The sequence below is a fragment of the Poecile atricapillus genome, chromosome 3 (assembly GCF_030490865.1).
Source record: "Poecile atricapillus isolate bPoeAtr1 chromosome 3, bPoeAtr1.hap1, whole genome shotgun sequence".
Taxonomy (NCBI): domain Eukaryota; kingdom Metazoa; phylum Chordata; class Aves; order Passeriformes; family Paridae; genus Poecile; species Poecile atricapillus.
Genome location: NC_081251.1, coordinates 81022970 through 81037157, shown reverse-complemented (window position 1 = coordinate 81037157; position 14188 = coordinate 81022970). Strand labels below are relative to the sequence as shown.

General features: G+C 37.3%; 1 protein-coding gene across 2 annotated transcripts in view; it reads left to right on the top strand.

Moving 5' to 3' along the window:
• Positions 1–14188, top strand: part of PRKD3 (protein kinase D3) — a 44096-nt gene that overhangs the window by 18800 nt on the left and 11108 nt on the right. For both annotated transcript variants that reach the window (XM_058836982.1, XM_058836981.1), the window contains exons 6-11: positions 175–364; positions 3083–3160; positions 5079–5262; positions 6731–6854; positions 9673–9750; positions 11356–11632. In XM_058836982.1, coding sequence (XP_058692965.1) covers positions 175–364; positions 3083–3160; positions 5079–5262; positions 6731–6854; positions 9673–9750; positions 11356–11632 — 931 coding nt within the window. The remainder of the gene's footprint in view (positions 1–174; positions 365–3082; positions 3161–5078; positions 5263–6730; positions 6855–9672; positions 9751–11355; positions 11633–14188) is intronic.

The window sequence follows — 14188 nt, the reverse complement described above, 5'->3', positions numbered from 1 at the left end:
GACAGAGGGGGAGGCTTGGAAGGTCAGTGGTTCCCAGGGTTGTCCATTCTGTCCTTTTTAAAAATGGGTGCAGTTTTTGCCTTTTTCCAGTTCACCTGAATGCTGTGACTTTTCAAAGCAGTCATGGCAGCAGAACTGTTCTGGTGCAAATTATGTATTCCTTCTTTATTCCAGCGTTGCTGCCCAGAACCTAGTAAGAGGATTCCCTCTTGGAGTGGCCGCCCCATCTGGATGGATAAGATGGTGCTTTGCAGAGTGAAGGTCCCACACACCTTTGCTGTTCACTCTTACACTCGACCCACCATCTGCCAGTATTGCAAACGGCTGCTTAAGGGCCTTTTTCGCCAAGGAATGCAGTGTAAAGGTAAACATTAAATTTTTGCTGTAGCAGTAAATTTCAGCAAAGGTCTTGTACTTAAAACTGATTGCAACTGAGGTGGCTGTATGCTGCAAAATAGGGAACTGTAATTTTTGAAAAATTGAATAATTTTCAGAAGATCACAGCAGCCCTCATTTTCCTTGTGGTAAGCTGTGCATTGTACATTTTTCTGAAAAATAATATTTAATTGTGTAGATTGAAAACATTGTCATTCTAGAAGGATAATTATGAATTAATAAAAATGGGAAATACTTCCTTTTGTTCAGTATCTGTATTCTAGACTTACCACTAAAAAATATGTGAATTTTCGTTGTATTATTCTGGTATAGGATACTGATTATTACCTTTTGGTGCCTATGCTGAACTTGCATGGTTTTTATGTAGCTTACATTAACATGCATGGCTTCAGTTCTCAGGCCTTTCCATGTGGTTCCTAGGGCATAACTAGTGTGATCTCCTTCTGGCTTTTTTAATTAATTTATTAGTGCAGATCTGTCAGCTTTGTTGCAGGAAACAAAAGTCTAGTGATGAACCATAAACATTAATATGGAAGCGAGTTTACATTTCTCATGTGAGTTTGTCAAACAGGAGTATCAAAGGTCAGCTTTGTGAGAGAGGTCACAATACATTTTCAGTTTTCTTTATTATGGGGGAGAAAAGATGGTAAGCTTACAGCTGTGTTATCTTTTTTTTTGACTAGTAATAACTGCTGTCTCATGTAAGCAAGGAAGTAGTTTTATCTTTCATTTCTGTTGTTATTTGCAGTCTTTGTAGTCCGTTTGAAGTCTGCAACCTCAACTGGTTTTGATACTATTTCCAGTCAGTGCGTATCTTGGATACATATGATACAAAAATAATGAAACCTGAAAAAGATGCCTTGCGGTTTTAATATATAGATGTTGCTGGCCATATACAGTCGCTGTGTCTGTATCCAGTTGAACAAATGGGGCTACCACATCAGTTTCAGGGAACTGAATGACGCTGGATAAAAATATTATTTGTATGCATATTGTAAGCTTTTATGCATAGAAAACAAGCCTAGAGAAATGCTATGTCTATGTGCAGGACAGAAATAAGTGTCTTAATAGGCTTCCATTTATGCAGTAAAATCCTATACTTATTTTTAATATATCAGGAATTGATATCAAGCAGTTCAAATATTTTCATACTTCCTTCTCCTACAGATTCTTAAGGTTCCCCACTGACTTCCTTGAGCACATTCACAAATCTTGGGGTCTTTTAGTAGTTTTATGTTTCTGATTACCCATAAGAACCCTTGATTTCTTGATTTAATTCAGATTGCTGTTCAGGCTCTGAGGATGATGCTTGAGATGCTAAGGCTATATTTGTGGTAATAAATTAAATGTGCCTAGAAACATTCCTGGACACTGAGGTCAGCAGGGACAGAATGACCCGTGTTCATGAACAGATTTTCTTAGCATTCCGGCCTGGGTGGCTCTATGCAGACTGCCTGTTTGGAGCAATTTCATAGGATGCTCTGGTTTATGAGCTAGACCTTGGAACTGTTTGGGATTATACTAGTGCTGTGGGCCAAAAGCATGCTAAGGGATGTTTAGCTATTTACTAGACTAGAGAATTGCATTTCAGTATCCAGGAATGTTTCTTAATGTAGTTTATTAGGATAGACTCAGCCTTCTAGTTTCCTGACAGGATTTGAAATGTCTCTGTTTCTTCCAGCCTCCTTTAAAGGAGTGAAGTAATTGTATTCCATAATATGGACTGAAGCCAGAGCTGTAAAAAAGACTGTTCATGAGTCTCCTAGGATGCATCCTTTTAGGCGCTCAGAAGCTGAGCAGTGTTGTATTCAGATCCAGAATTTGGCTCTTCTGCTACTAAGAATGGAGAGATAATGGTTTTTCTCTTGTCTGATCTTAAAAGAAAAACACATCGAGCTTGCTTTGGACAGCAAAAAGAGGCTAAATTATCAATATGAGAACAGTTGTGGTGGCAGTAGGAAGTTTTGAAATTCATGGTGGTGATGGAGAAAATTACGGGAATGCTACTAATAAAGGAAATTCCTGTTAATACCAGTAATGTTGTATGCTGGACTTTATTCAGTAGGCTGCATCTGATTCCTCGGGTGCTGAAATGGCACACATCCAGGTGAGATTCCATCCCTACATCAGGCCAAATCTGGACATAATGTTCTGTCTGCCCTGTGTCAGCAGGAAATGGAGCTTGAGTAGTCAGGCAAATCTGTAATCTGAATGAGAGGGGAACTGGACTTTGGGATTTACTGCAGAACACATTTGCTCTGATGTAGCTGTGTGATCGTAGAGGCCTCTGATGTCTGCAAGTCTTAGTTGGCAGGTGGAGAAAAATGTTAGAGATGAGACAGTTAAATCATATAGCAATTGAAAAAAGGACGTGGAACAAATGAAAGAATGGGAGAAATTGCATCATGAGGGGAAAAAATAGCTGCAGAAAAAGCTACAGAAGTAGCAAACCATTTTGTACTGGAAGGGGAAGTACTGACATAATAAATAGTGGTGGGACAAATCAACATGTGACATAAGGACAAGATTGTTAATTTCCTCCTGGAGGTGACCTCATTGGTGCTGTCTTCAGTTACATGCAAATGTATGATTCTGAAGTCTGTGTTGGAAGAAGTGAGTAATAAATGTTAGTGTCTGGGTGGGAGTGAGGTTCTGGTATCATGGGCTTATTTATCTGCTGTTTTAGATTGCAGATTCAACTGTCACAAACGCTGTGCACCTAAAGTACCTCGAGACTGTCTTGGAGAGGTTATTTTCAATGGAGGTAAGATGAGAAACATCCTTTCAAATGATGAGAGATCTTCGGAGGCTGAATGAGATGCATTAGTGTTTAGTTCCCTCATCTCTGAATATATGACATCTTTTCATTTATCTTGAAGTTTTTTCACTGAGGTCAGTGAAAACGAAAAAGATTCACTGTAAAACTTACACTCTGGTGACTTAAATTTTACTTAATCAGTCCTGACAAGTTCACTATGCTTTGCTTGGGATTGCTCAATGGAAATGAAAAATCTAGAAGTCACCCCACTGTACAAAATCTGAAGATCTGTTGTGATCAGACTGCTTATTGTTCACCATGAAATATATACTTTAAAACGTTAGTATCTGAAGACGTGTACCATTTTTTACGACTTTGTCATATTCACGATTTTTACTGGCCAGAGTTAGCTAAGGTGATTGAGATAAAAGAGAAAGGAGAAAAACTCCAAGGCAAACCAAAATGAAGAACTCTACTTTAACTTCTGGAAACCTCAATGAAGTGGGGCTGCTTTCTGAATAGACCTTGCAGAATTGAAAGAGTGTGGAACACTATGTTGAAGAATATTTTTAGAGTATTTTTATAAGTTTTAGACCAGTTTTAAGCTGATGAAATAGGAGATAAATGAGCAGATAGGGATTAAAAACTGATTGAATAGGTGAGCGTAGAGAATGGTTATCAATGGCAAGTAACTCGTGGGTACCCCAGGGGCCAGCAAAGGGTCCAGTCCCACTCAACATCTTCATTAATGTTTTGTGGGGCAAAGTGTACCCTCAACAGGATTGCAGGTGACTGGGAGGACTGGCTGATACGACAGAGGGTTTGTGCTGCTATCCAGAGGGACTTCAACAGACTGAAGAAATGAACTCAGGGGTTTATTGGACCAGGTGACCTTCAAAAATCTCCAACTTCAGCCATTCTGTGTCTGTGTTGCCTTGTCACACATTTTTAGTGAAACAAAATTGGTGACATGAAGCAGATCTCATCAAACTGTACAACTTAATTCAGAGGCTTGGGCAACAGCTGTGTTAGCTAGCGGGTCTGTTGCCATTGCATAATACTGTTCATGCCAACCTTCTCCAGCTCCCAGGCTCTTTCCTAGACTTGAGTTTGGTGGCTGTGAACAGCAATGTGCAACATGATGTTACTGCAACCTGGTTTTACTGCCCTTGTGATGCTAAGGTGCTTTGACGTAATTTTTCTGAAGATGTAGGGAACAATTTATTTTTGTTCTTTCTCCTACTCTTAATTGAACTCACCCCAGGTAAAAAAAAAAAAAACGTACAAACAACCCCCCACAAACAAAAACACAACCATAAAAAGGCTACAGATGAAGATATTTTTATGTCTTAATTCTTAGTTTTTCACAGTACCAGTTGTACTGCTTTTGAAAACACTAAATTTCTGCCTGCAGAAAATCAGAGGTAAATAAGATCTGTTCTGCTTTTCTCTTTTCCTGCAATTCCACAGCCCCTCTTTTCTTTCTTACTATTCTTATTATGGACTACAAGAGCAGGGAGAGCAGAGTTAGTTTTCTGTTAATGGAGAATTTCATTTTCACAAGAATAATTCTCTGGGTCATCTCTAGCGATGGAAAGGTTACTTTGTCCTGATTACTTGTGGAACAGAATTACTTAATGAGATTTAGGTTTAGACTTTAAGCTTTTCACTCTGTTTCTTTCAGTATGGTTCATGTTTTAGTTGAGTCTGTCTTGCCTTGGCATCTAGCAAAATGAAATTGATAATGTTCATTACCATACTCTCTGTCTTACAGCAAAAATGTGAAGATTTTGTGTATTGTGATTGTAGTTTTATGTTTTTTTCTGTAAGTCTGAACTGAAAAAAAGGTGGGTCTTGGAGGATTTAATTTTATTTTTCTTTAAGTTGTGTGTTTGAAATAATGTCTGACTTGTGTTGTTTCCAGAACCTGCTAGCCCAGGCCAGGACTTGGATATGCCAATGGAAGTTGATAGCAGTGAAATGAACAGTGATGGTAGTCGAGTTCTAGATGATGCTGAAGAGCCCTCTCCTCCAGAGGACAAAATCTTTTTTATGGATCCATCTGACCTTGATGCAGACAAAGATGAGGAAGCTGTCAAAACAATCAGGTAAGTTATAGCATGGATTTCTTTGCTCAGGATGAGCATTGCTCAATATTGTGAGCAAAATGTTTCCAAGCAGCCCAGTTTTATTGCTGAAAGTGTTTTTTCCCTTTGTGTGGGATTTCTTTTTACTTTTAGCTTGAAAATGCTTTGTAAAATTCTCCTGTCTCGAGAAAATCTGGAACAGACTAAGAGTCTAGTCTCTTCTGGAAATTGGAAAAAGTGTTATGCTATGACAGTTATTGATGAAATACACCAGATTATCAAATCAGGATAAAATTTACAGCTTTACAAGGCTAATGTGTGGTTAAGGTCTCTGTGACTTGAGCCTAATTTAGCTACTATTTTATATGTGTGGATTTAAAAGGCATTAGTTGGGGTATTTTAATATTGGCATCATAGTCTATGCATGTTACACAGTAGTTTGCTTTATGTATCTTGTTTTTTCTGAAGTCTTTTATCCAGTAACTGTTAACATAGTTCATTAAATCAAATTTGATCTTTTTATTTCTCTATTGTTCTGAGTAGTGTCATCCTGATTTTCTTAGTCATTCTTAATAAGATGAGCCCAGTTGTATTTGGTCTAACTAAACATCACTGTAGCTCAGGGCTGAGCAGTAAATTTGTGAGGGATAGCATATAATGATACCTCTCAGCTTTCAATGATTTATAGCTCAAGGATCTCCTGAGTGGGAAGCAACATCTACCTCTAAGTAGGACTTTTCTATTTATTTCTAATCGGATTTGAAGCAATTTTTTGGCATGACAGCATCCTGTAACCAATTCTGTAGTGTAACAGCATGCTGTGTTAAAGCATCCTTACATTTTTTGATTTGAACCTACCTCACAAGGAGTATTTACAGATGTATCTGTTAATACCACACGTAGAGCTCTGATGTTAGTCAGGCACCTTGGTGGTTGGCTTAATTTTCAGTGCTGTTAAAACCTGTATGTTTAGTTAATGGCTGTCTCAGAATATTAGAGATTATCAAACCCTTGTTTGTTAATATACCTTAGTATTGACAGAATTTTCTAGTGCAGTTGTGATTTGACCCTGGTTTATGTTTTGTAAGTTGAAAGTTTGCTTTGACAGGGACCTTCATTAACAACAATATTATGAAGCAGCACAATTAACTTACATAGACAAGAAGAACTGATAGTTATGCTGATGTTAATTATATTTCTGTGGTGTAAAATAGCATAAAAGACCAGCAGATTTTGAGGGAAAATTATATCTGTAGGTGTCTTCACTCCAGTGTGTTTCTTCTCTGTTCCTTAAGTACTACAATACTTGTCCTAGAAGAGCTAGTAGGAGCTCAGATGCCTTATCAAATTCATCCTTCAAACTGAATTTGTATGGGAAGAAAAGGTGTCTGTTCCTGAACATTATGGACTAAATGTGTAAAATGAGTATAACTGCAGTACTGTTGTATTTTAATTTGTTACGTATTAAACTGTTGTATCTTCTTTTTAGTCCTTCAACAAGCAATAATATTCCTCTCATGCGAGTTGTACAGTCAATCAAACACACAAAGAGGAAGAGCAGTACAATGGTGAAAGAAGGATGGATGGTCCACTATACTAGTAGAGACAACCTGGTCAGTTACTTTAGTTTCTTCCTAAATGAAGTTATTTCTCAAGTTATTTCACTAAACTAGTGTATTTTATTTCTGATTTAGAGCATCATTTGAAAGAACTTAATTGTGATGTTCATTATAAAGAAATCTGGTTCAAGGGAGGAACTGTAATTTATTCTAAATTCTTCATGTGGTGATTGAACAGTACTTTTCCTTCTCCCCTTTAAGAAGGAAAAGCATCTCTACATTGTCTCAAATGAATTGCATGTGTAGTATTTCAGCTTTCCTGAGAAGGTAACTTGGAATAATTTGCTTGTGTCTTTGCTCTCTTTAGTAGTTGAACTAAATGCTTATGTCTTTTTTTCTATTCTACTATGTGAAAAGGTGGAAGTCATAAGAATATTATGTGTACTGAAATGGTTGAGAGTATTATCCTAATGATCTAGGTGTTTGTAAATAGTTATGTGTAGGTATGGGGTCCCTTAATTCCTCTAGCAATTGACCCTAAGAGTTGTGGCTTGACTGTGTGTCCTTGGGTATGCAAGCACCCTCCAAAAAGACTCTGCTGTTTGGTGCCGGTGCTACCAGTAATGAGCTCTTAACTGAATAGGCAGACTGCTTGGTTTTTTTGTATTGAGGAGGAAGACAAGGCAAAATAATAGGGTTCCTTAGTATTGTCTGATGGGAGGAAGTGAATCCTTTTGTTCTTTGGTAGATGAATGAAAAGGATGAATTTAAGAAGTTCCCAGATCTCACTGAGAACATTATGGCATATTGAGACTGTCCATGAAAGGCAGCACAAATACCTTTGCATTCTTTATCTCCGTGGCATCTGACTGAAGGAGACTAATTAAGTTGAAGGAGACTCAGCGAATTTAGAGAAGCAAAGTTAATTAAGTTCTGATGAAATCAAGTTGAGTGGTGATAATAGGCAGCTCAGGTTACTGTAATGTTTTCACTTTTTGTGACTGTCAGCTAAATTGACTTCTATAAATGGTCTTTGTGAAATTACCTTAAAAACCATTTCTTTAAGGTACAGTTTTTTAATACCTAGATGTATTTATCACAATTCAAAGTAAGTATCTAGTGTATTTTAGATATGGTTACAGCCAAGACTACATAAAAGTCATAATTATCATCAGCTGGCTCTGAAAAAAATAAGGCCAGATAGCAGACAAAGGTGAATAGCTCTAGCAGAACTGTTCAGGACAGACCTGGTATTCAGCTCTGATTTAAACTTTCAGTACAACCAGTATGTTTTTCCATGGACTTTTTTTTTTAACCTCCCCTTAGAACAGTGATCTGATGAAACACCTTAGCTTAGTTTGGTTTTCTTCATCTGTTAGTCTGGCTGCTACCTCGATGACATCAACTGAAAAAAGCCAGTCACATGGAGTATCCTGACCCAAAGCAGGGTACCTCCAGCCAAACAAGATCTCACAGAGCTTCCTAATGGGAGGAGGCTTCCGTATTGGCCATTACAACATCGCTATTTCCCTTGATGGTTCCATTCTCATCAATGTCAATGTTTCCTATTCCTGAAACAACTGAGCTTCCTATCAGTTCTAGACAGGTTGATTTTAACAGCAGGATCTACGTGCTTCTTGTGCTCTCTGGATAACAAGATGTTTCACTCTCTAAAATGAGAAGTTTCTATGTCATCATCTTTACTCTGTTTCTGACCCTGGTCCTGTCCTTTCTCAGAGTAGAGTCTCGGGCAGATTTTTAATCCCTGAGTAAGTTACCAGCCTTTTCCTTAATTCCTCTGCTCCGAAGTCTTTCCTGCTCTATGATTTAATAAAGAGCATATATGTTGCAAGGAGGGGTTTACCCTTTTGGTTTCACCCACTGTCCTGGTGCTGTCTGGGAATTTGTTTTAGTTAAATCCATTTTTGATAAAGTTTTCTTTGTCTAATTCCCATAGGTAGACTTCTCTCTGACTGAAGTGATTTATGCTCTGCTTAAATATGGCCAAAAAAAAACAACCCAAAAACTTTGCTTTTAATATGACAAACTTTATACAATATAAATATAATAGAATAGCATTTCAAACTTTGTCATCCTTAGTTAGAGTTAAGGGTGTTGGATTTTTATCCCAGATAAATGGAAGTGTTTTTTTCACTATATAAGTGTGGTGCAAGCAAAGTATCTTAGATTCATACAGCCATATTAGCTTTCTAAAAGCTTCTTTGTTTTGAGGAATATTCTTCTGCTTAAATTACAAGTTGTATACAGCAGTTAATCTATGTTACTTTTTGGTGGGGGAGATTTCTTGTTGATGGATACTTCCAGCAAATGGCTATTTAGTCTGTTTTGGTGGTTTTCCCCCTCCCCCCCCCCAGGTTATTTTTTCATTTGAATCTCATAGTGTCTCTGTTTTGTCACTGTATTGACAAAATAATTAAGAACTTCTTAGGCTTGCTCAGTGCTTGAACCCTTGCAATGTTCATATTAGGGCATAGAGGGAGAAAGCAGGACTCCCACAGTTGTCACTAAATTTATATGATTCAGATTTTATGAGAATATGCACCTGGAGTAAAACCTGTCCAGTAATTGTTTTTTCTTATATGATGTAACTCCTGTTGCCATTGCTTTTGTTGTAAGGTAAGTGATGTTTTTTTCTAGTTTGTGGAAATAATTTTTGAGCTGCTTCTTCAATTTAAACGAAGTTTTATTCCCAAAGTTTATCTTTTTCATTTCTGTAGTCTAAGATTAAACTGTAGATTAATTTTGAATAATTATTACAGTAATTTAAAGCATTTAGAAAATTTAAAAAATGAGATAGCAAAAGCCATATGAGAGGTTTATTTCTTATGTAATTGTACTGTGCATTTTGTAGAGAAAAAGACATTACTGGAGACTGGACAGCAAATGCCTCACACTATTTCAAAATGAATCTGGAACAAAATATTACAAGGTAATTAATGATGAGTAATAATTATGTTTCACTTGATTTATTCAGTGATTTATAGATATGAAATCTACTTGTAAGCAGTTTACGTATTATCTCCATTTTCCCATCTCTTTTTGAATCAAAACTGTGACCAGGTTAATTGTTGCCCAAAGCCTGTAAGTGAGAAGGACCAAGACTAACTCTGAGAAGTTGCTTGCAGCTCCTGCTCTAATTCCCTTGAGTATGTCTCTCCTTACATTTTTGCATGTACTGTTCTCCTGAATTACCTGGCGTATTAAGTTTTCCTCACAATTGCCAGAGAATTTCTTTGGCCAGCAGTTGAATGAAGGCTTGGATTTTTGTGTTCTCTGAGTAGTGACTGAAATTTTGCATGCTTATGTGTTTTATTTCAACATTCCTCAAATTCAGTTACTCCCTACTGTACAACTGAAAGTTTCAAGCAGGATTTACAGGAAAATTTACTGTATAGCATTATGTTTATATAAATGAAGCCTAGTGTATTGTCAATGTAGGATTGTGTTTGGTGGTGGAATATTCAGAAAATGCATTTGAATGTGTAAACAGGACTTTTCCCTTTCTTGTCTTATACCTTTAGGTGGGGGTCCAAATCTTGCAGCTTCTTCCTTTATAACACCTCTAAGATCAAGCCTTTTCTCTGTACACCCAGCTAAACTTGCCCAGATCCTTTTCATCCTTATCTTGACCAATGCAGTCTCTTCTCAGACCTCTCTGATACTTGTATTGCCCTGTGCATTCAAAACACAGCTGGTAAAATATGTTCCTTGCTTGTTGCTCCGTTATGTGACTGCTTTTAGTCCTTTCACTCGCCCCTTTGCATCCCTTGTTTAACTGCTAAGATCTGATTGTTTGTCTTTGCTGTTAGAGTAATTCACTTTACATTCACTTGCTCTTCATCTCAACCAGCTGCTGTCTCTTATCCTCCTAATGTCTGCCTAGTGTTCACCTGCTTGTTCACTCCTCTTGCAAGTGACATGCACCTGTACCTTCCCTGGATGCGGAATGTCCTCCTCCAGCTAGTGTGAACTTGAAACCATTTCTTCCTTCAGATCTGTTCTATAATACTCTTGTTCCATGATCTTAAACTGACCAGGTAGAGGATAATATCTGTATGCAGATAATATCTGCTAATATCTGTATGAAAGAGAATCTTTACCCAGAACGATTCTGACGCGCAAAGCCGTGCTTATTAATTAGCAAGTATAACTGCATCTTCTCCTTAATGTCTCACTTTTCCCCCATCATGCCTAAGCTGTATAAACTGCAAGGGGAAAGTGGTCATTCTCTAGTTGTGCATCACTTACCCGTGCAATGGGAGTGTGTTTCATGATGAATATAAATGTAGTTTGAGTAGAAAATAGTAGTTGTGTGGTGGGTCTGAAAATCTGTCTAGGCTTGTATATAGGAATTCAGAAAGCTGGGTGGGCAATGGTCATGCTCAGTTTGAATTTATTTATGAAGCTTGGTGTTTCAGTTTTGGATTTTAGATATATTTGTTTTGGTTTCTTTGCAACGCTTGAAGTTATGAGTGTTAGTATATTAAAATATTATGTACATTTTCATTTTTTAATTTTTAATATCTTTCTTCAGGAGATTCCACTTTCAGAAATTCTCCAGGTGACTCAGCCTCGAGATTTTTCACACGTGGTGCAGGGCAGCAACCCCTACTGTTTTGAGATCATCACTGACACGATGGTGTACTTTGTTGGCGAGAACAATGGCAGCACTCATCACAGTCCAGTTCTTGCTGCCTCCGGAGTTGGACTTGACGTAGCTCAGGGCTGGGAGAAAGCCATTCGCCAGGCCTTGATGCCAGTCACTCCTCAACCTAGCGTTTGCACTACTGCAGGACAAGGAAAAGATCACAGTAAGCAGGCAGACAAGGCGCTGTTGTTCGTACGCTGAAGCTGCTGATGCTAGTGATTCCTTTGGGGAAAGTGCTTATTTAGAGTGAAGTATTGTCTGTTGATTATATACTGAATTTGGTCCATCACTTTCCATGAGTCTCTAAAAAGTGACCCTCAGGTTTGAGGAGGGTGGGCAAATCCTTTAATATGTTGTAGCAGAAAGTAGTAAAGAATCAGATTTACAATGTGGATTGAGGATGCAGAGTTTTATTGTGGGACCACTAAGAATACACACACAGATGTAAAAAGGGAGCACAGATTAGATACTTTTAGTATAAATAACTAAATAAATATATTCAGATTATATGCATACACTTTGAAAGAAGTAAATTTGGATGTTTTTTGATGTAAGCACCTACATATATGTGTATTTTTAAAATACTGTGAGATGTCAGTAGCTAAGAAGAAGAAAAGGAGTTAGTATTGCAATGTAAATACCATCAGTGATGTAAAAACTTTTTCTGAGCTGTGAGTAGTTATAAAAAGTACCCTGATTTCTTTTTATGCACCTTCCCTCCCTTTTTCCTCTGGTATAGGATTATATTCATTATCAAGGCTCCACTAAACTTATATATTGTTTTCTTTCTTTTAAGACATCTCCTTATTCCATGCAACAGCATTCATTCTCATTCTGTACTGAGATTTATGCTTTCCCATTTTAGTTTCCTTTTGAATTCCAGCTACTTTTAATCTCCTTGCAGTAAAATTTTCTTTTGCAGGAGATTCTGAGATCAGTTTCTCTGTCTCTGATATCTGGCTACTCTGCATCAGCAGCAGTTAAGAACATGTAAATGCTAGTCTGAGGTAAAGGCACTTTCTGTAAATGCAGCAGTGGTCTAAAATACTAAACTATGAAATGCCAGTACTGGCACTAGTATTTAATTACAGTGAAGAAACATACTTGTGAAATGGTACCTTGTACCTGGCTTTATGCAAACATAAAATGCCACTTTTGATATGGAATTTTTAGTTTCAAATATATGTATATCTCTCTATATATACACCAAAACGCTTTTTGTTTTCTAGCACCTAAGGCTTACTGTTGCTGTCAGATTTGCAAAGACACTTGATTTTTCCAAAACAAATAAGTTTTCAGATAATGATAATAGTAACATTTAATTGACATTGGTAGGGAATAGAACTACAGTGGTATTTGCTGAGAGGAGATATTTTAGTATGTGTAGGATTGTAGGAGTATAAGAAACTACCGTGAGTCCGGGAGTGGCATTGACATATTTTTAGATGACTCAGGTTGGTTTTTTAAACTCTCAGAAGGCCACAAAATTTCTGTTCTTCCGTCTTCTTCCTACGCTTTGTGAATCATGAAATGTGTCTCAAGAGCCTTTAAGGTAATTATATTTTAGTTAAAAAAAGAGTCTCAAATACATGCTTTGAAATTAAAAGACCAGATGGTCTTTTAAAAGGAGGGAGACATTGCTAGTGCCTGAAATGTGCCTTGCAGCAGCAGGGAATTTGTAGTGTCACAATGTCCACAAGGCACTATCTAGTTATTTTATACCACGTTGTGGCCAGAGGTAGTTTAGAAATGAGGATGTTCTTCCAGTCTGACCCATGGCAGAGAATCCTTTGTAACCATGTACCTGGTGTTTGGGCTGGGGTGTTTCTTTGTGAGGTGATTCTGAGCTAAAACAAGAGAGAAAGTAAGCTGTTTACCTGCTGTAGATTACATATTGAATTGTGGAATTACTAATTTCTTTACAAGTGACTACTTCTTAACCTTTACTCTTGCACATTTCAGACACTAGAAAGATGGATTTATTTGGAAGGAATAATTCATAATTTACCTCTGAGTTATTTTGTATTCTGTAGCCATCTGTGGACAAGTTCACTGTGTTCTATTAAACACTTTCAAAAACTGTATCTTTATTTTTTAGTTACTTTGCAGCAGATTTTTTGACCTTAGGAATTTTTTTGTCTGATCTCTTTATTGTTTTCCATAGTGTTCTGTATGGTTACTTCAGTACTGACTTGACTATAGTCAGTAATCAGTAGGCATTTGCAAGACTCAGAGTTCATATTTCAGAGCAGAATTCAGGGTGTCTTTGAGAATTAGTATTTGTTCCTGTCTTCTCTCTGTAAATTTCTTCTTTGAGATAAAGCACAGGTGGCAAAAGTCAGACATCTTTTTTTCTCTAAATTCTCTTCAGGGTGATAAAGGCTCTTTTCAAAGTGCTAGCAAGTCTGTAGTGTGTTTTCTATATACCTTGTAGATGAATTAATTGTTTTTTTTCTCCTTTAAGTTAACATAATATCACAGAATTGTTAGGGTTGCAAGGGACCTCTGGAGATCATCCAGTCCAGCCCCACTGACAAGGCAGGGTCCAGGTTACACAGGTACACATCCAGTTGGGTCTGGAATACCTTCAGAGGGACAAACTCCAAGTGATAGATGTCTTTTAGTCTGAAATGCTTTACTTAAGCCCTTGGAAGTCAAAAGAGTAGGGTATTTCCTTATATATATATATGATATATACCTTCTTTGGTATATATCTTCT